Below are 5,000 nucleotides of genomic sequence, written 5' to 3' on the forward strand. Positions count from 1 at the left end.
GTGTGTGTGTGTGTGTGTGTGTGTGTGTGTGTGTGTGTGTGTGTGTGTGTGTGTGTGTGTGTGTGTGTGCGCGCGTGCATGGTGGCTCTGAGTGTAGAGGGTCAGCAGTCACAATGAGGGTGAAGTCCACTCTACCTAGAAGAGCCCTACAGTACATCACAGAGATAGGTAGAAACAGAGAAACAAGAGGGGGAGCGAGAGAAAACAAGAGGATGTGAGAGACGGAGAGAATGAGAGAGAATATGTGAGAGAGGGAGAGAATGAGAAAGAGGAAGAGTGTGTATTGAAGGAAAAGGAGAGAGAGAGACTGTGTATGCGTATTAGAGGGAGAGGGAGGGAGAGAGAGAGAATGGAGAGAATGTGTTTGTGTATTAGAGGGAGAGGGAGGAAGAGAGAGAATGGAGAGAATGTGTTTTTGTGTATTTCAGGATGAGAATGAGAGAGAGAGAGCAAGTGTGTGTGTGTGTGTGTTAAAGAGAGGGGGGATGACGGATAAAGAGAGTGTATGTATTCGAGGGAAAAAGAAAGAGGGTGCAGGACCCCATACACAGACAGCAAGTCCCATGTGCAGGAGAAATAGAAGCAGAAAGCTGTGTTGCAGTGGAATAAGGTATGAGCTACACCAGGCGCGTAACTGAAGCGTTCCGTTCGCGACGCGTAAAATCCATTTCAGATGAATGGTCTATTTTTTTCGAACGTACGCCCCACTGTCACGTCTGGTGTAGCTACTTCCATTGATAATAATGGAAGCTAATTATTGCAGGAGACGCAACGCGAACGGAACGCTTCAGTTACGCGCCTGGTGTAGCTCAGCCCTAAGACTAAACCGAAGGATCCGGACATGCGGAGGCAGTGCATATGTACCGGTGGCAGCTAGAAATCTATTTTAAGCCACAATATGCAGAATCACCTGTTAATCAACCAAAGCACACCTCTCCCTCTCTCCCTCCTGTTCTGTACAGCTCAGCCAATCGCTGGAGCATTCCACTTTGATTGACATCTGTCAGGCCCAATCCCAATCCATGAGGGCTGATGCTTGCTGGCACACTTTAGCAGGGATCGCCTCTGTTCTGCTGCTTACCCGGTCAGCTCAATGATACCCACTAGCAGTAAACAGCATCAGCCCTCATGGACTGGGATTGGGCCTGACAGATGTCAGTCAATGCTGAATGCTCCAGTGATTGGCTGAGGTTGACAGAACAACCCTGTTGTTGTAATGGTTGCTGAAGGTCTAGTGGCAGAACAACCCTGTTGTTGTAATGGTTGCTGAAGGTCTAGTGTTTATTAAGTATCTAAGATTCCAAATGGAAAACCTTAGGGCTGTGAGTTGGATGTCATCACTGTGCCCCCTGGAAAAGGCTCTGAACCCAAGGCTGCTCCAGGGGGGTGTCCCTGTAGTTCACTGTAAGTCACTCTGGATAAGAGCAGTTAAAGGTGCTCAAAGCGATGCTGGGTAACGTCCCTTCTGTTGACTTTCAAACAAAATAGAGAGCTAGCTCGCTACTTCCTCCCCCTCCCTCCCGTGCTGCTCCCATGCAATTGAAACTCTCCTAAACGCGCATCTCATCTGTGATTTGCTGGAACAGTTTGTTATGTTTTCATAGGCTAGGTTTGCCCAGGTTGTTTTTGTTGCCGTTTTTGGAGCCTGGGCTGTCCACAGAGATCACAGTTTTTTACAGTGTATTCAGGACACAGGTAGCTAGCAGTTGATTAGATGATGTTTGCAGTAAGTGACATAAAATGTTTTAGCCTAAAACGCATGGAATCGCTTAGAGCACCTTTAAATGACAAATAATGGCAGAAATGACACACATGGCCACATGGAGATGGATTTCCAAAACACACAGAAAGGTACATACTCTGCACTTAGGTCTTGGTACATTTCCATAGCTGATTTTCGCTGGTATCTCTCACCCACCCTGCCTGCGGAGCACGCATACATACACACACATAAATGCACACACACACACACACATTGACAGACATTTCCGTAGCGGTTAGCTGAAATTTGCCGGGTGTCTCTCACTGTCTCTCTGGCAGAGCTACTGAGATACAGCCCTCTTCTGGCCATCGTGAAACACACACACACACACACACACACACACACACACACACACACACACACACACACACACACACACAGTGCCCCGCGTGGTTGGGCTTCTGAGGGAGTCATCTCTAGCCTACGGTGGCTCTGATGTGTGTGCGGATGAACAGCCCAATTAATCTCATAAATTGGTGTGTATGCCAGTAAAGGCCACGACAGGCGTGCGCATATACACACACACACACACACACACTCACACATACTGAAAATGTATCTCAGTTCACTTCAGTGCTGGAGAATTAGAATTTATCGCTGTTTGTGTGTGTTTGGGGGGGGGGGGTAGAGACTGTGGGTGAGTTAGAGTGTGTGAGACTGAGTAAATAATGTGTTTATGTGAGTGTGTGTGTGTGTGCCTTTTCTTTCCTCTCAGCTCTTCCCACACTGGGAACAAAATACATCAGTAAATTGTGTGTGTGTGTGTGTGTCTGTGTGTGTGTGTGTGTGTGTCTCTGTGTGTGTGTATCTGCCCAGCCTACACAGTAGACTTGGCTGTCCTGCCTCTCGCATCAACACACATAGACGCCCCCTCTCTCTACTTTTTTCCTCCTTCAGACACACACACACACACACACCTGTCAGATGAGGCACAGACCACTGCAGTTTTGCTCTGCAGGGTGCTTGTATCACACACTCTCTTTTTCTGTCACTGCAGCCTTTGCAAACACACACACACACACACACACACACACACACACACACACACACACACACACACACACACACACACACAGACGCACACACATACACATACACACCCCTGCCTACATCCAGTTTTCATCCTCCTATCCCTGTCTCTCTCTCCTTCCCTGTTTTTCTCTGTCTGTTCATCTTTCTATCGGACGTTGTGTTATGTGCCTACATCTGTCAGAACAGCCTTGCAAACACACACATCCCTTCTTACGTTTGGTTTGCATCCTTCAGTCCTACTCTCTCTTTCCTTTTGTTTTCTCTCTGTCTTTCCATCATTCTATCTGACATTGGTTTCATGCTCCTACTTTTGTCAGAGCAGCATTGCACACGCACACACACACACACACACACACACACACACACACTCACACACACACACACACACACACACACACACACACACACACACACACACACACACACACACCTGCCTACATTCAGTTTTGCTTCTCTTATCTTTCTGTCCTTTACTGTGTCTGTCTATCTTTATCTCTGTTCTCCATATCTGTTATTCCCTCTATAGTGATCTACTTGCTTGTGATGTCATTTCCTCCTCCACCCTCTCCCATGCTTCCTGCTCTTCCACTCCTCTTCTGCTCTCCTTTTGTCTCCTCTTCTGCTCTCCTTTTGTTTTCTTCTCCCTCCTCTTCTCTCTCTCTCTCTCTCCCTCTCTCTCTTCTTCCTTCTCTCTTTCTCTTTCCCTTCTTCTCCTAAGTTCCATGGTGCTTCTCTAGCCCGAAGGCCACTTTAGTCACCTCACCCTTCCTCACCTCTCTGTCTGGTCCCCTCTGCCTATTTCTTTTCCTCACCTCTCTGTCTGGTCCCCTCTGCCTATTTCTTTTCCTCACCTCTCTGTCTGGTCCCCTCTGCCTATTTCTTTTCCTCACCTCTCTGTCTGGTCCCCTCTGCCTATTTCTTTTCCTCACCTCTCTGTCTGGTCCCCTCTACCTCTTCCTCACCTCTCTGTCTGGTCCCCTCTACCTCTTCCTCACCTCTCTGTCTGGTCCCCTCTACCTCTTCCTCACCTCTCTGTCTGGTCCCCTCTAGCTATTCCTCTTCCTCACCTCTCTGTCTGGTCCCCTCTACCTCTTCCTCACCTCTCTGTCTGGTCCCCTCTACCTCTTCCTCACCTCTCTGTCTGGTCCCCTCTGCCTATTCCTTTTCCTCTTTCCCTCTCCCAAGGAGTTCTTGTTTCAGTGTGTGTTTCTCTGTCTGTCCGTTTGTAAGTACGATCATGTACAAACTATGTCATGACAAAAGCCTTGGTGGACAGGTGAAGTATGGACCAAGCAAGAACCCGATTATGTTCTGTATCTGCTCCGACTCACGGAGAACCTACATGAAGGTAGTTTCACTTTTACTGATGTTGTGAGTCACGGCATTTGGCCTGGATGGAGGTCTACATATGCTCCTCTACATGTATGCCCCTCTAGTTCCCTAGTTTCTTCTCCATTCTGATCATTCCTTGTGTACTTCCCTCATCTCTTCTCTCCCTCTGCCCTCTTCTCCTGGTCCTCTCTCTATCGTCCTCCCTCTTCTCTTCTCTTCTCTTCTCTTCTCTTCTCTTCTCTTCTCTTTTCTTTTCTTCTCTTCTCTTCTCTTCTCTTCTCTTCTGTTCTCTTCTCTTTTCTTCTCTTCTCTTCTCTTCTCTTCTCTTCTGTTCTCTTCTCTTCTCTTTTCTTCTCTTTTCTTCTCTTTTCTTCTCTTCTCTTCTCTTCTGTTCTCTTCTCTTTTCTTCTCTTTTCTTTTCTTCTCTTCTCTTCTCTTCTCTTTTCTTTTCTTCTCTTCTCTTCCAATCTGCTCCTTTTCCCTTCTTCACTGTGCCACGTTTCCCTCTCTACGCATCCATCTCTCATCTCTGTATTTTCTCTCTCTGTCTGTCTGTCTCTCTCTCTCTCCTTCCTTCTCTCTCTGTTCTGTGTATTTTTGGGCTCTGTTTCTCCAGTCACTGCATCCATCAGATACTGGAGAGTGTCAGTCACATTCACCAACATGACATAGTGCACAGGGACCTCAAGGTCAGTATGGGAGCTCCGCTGGCCCTCGTCCCGTCCAACACACAGCATGCACACGTACGCAAACACACACGCACACACACTCTCGCGCTCTCTTTGCCTGGGGCACTTTGCTGTCTGTCTGTCTGCCTGTCTGTCTCTTCGTCTGCATTTGTTTTTGTGTCTCTTTGTCTGTCTGTCTGTCTGTC

General features: G+C 47.6%; 1 protein-coding gene across 3 annotated transcripts in view; it reads left to right on the forward strand.

Moving 5' to 3' along the window:
* camk2b2 (calcium/calmodulin-dependent protein kinase (CaM kinase) II beta 2) overlaps positions 1 to 5,000 on the forward strand; it is a 73,836-nt gene that overhangs the window by 20,728 nt on the left and 48,108 nt on the right. Inside the window, exon 6 of one of the 3 annotated variants that reach the window (XM_076284051.1) lies at positions 4,743 to 4,815. The exons of the other annotated variants lie outside the window; for them this stretch is intronic. Within the exon in view, the coding sequence (XP_076140166.1) occupies positions 4,743 to 4,815 (73 nt within the window). The remainder of the gene's footprint in view (positions 1 to 4,742; positions 4,816 to 5,000) is intronic. 3 annotated transcript variants of the gene reach the window in all.

Source organism: Alosa pseudoharengus, unplaced genomic scaffold, assembly GCF_046254945.1.
Source record: "Alosa pseudoharengus isolate Yale_2024_CS ecotype anadromous, Long Island Sound unplaced genomic scaffold, YU_APseudo_1.1 YU_APseudo_1.1_scf_14, whole genome shotgun sequence".
NCBI classification, from domain to species: domain Eukaryota; kingdom Metazoa; phylum Chordata; class Actinopteri; order Clupeiformes; family Clupeidae; genus Alosa; species Alosa pseudoharengus.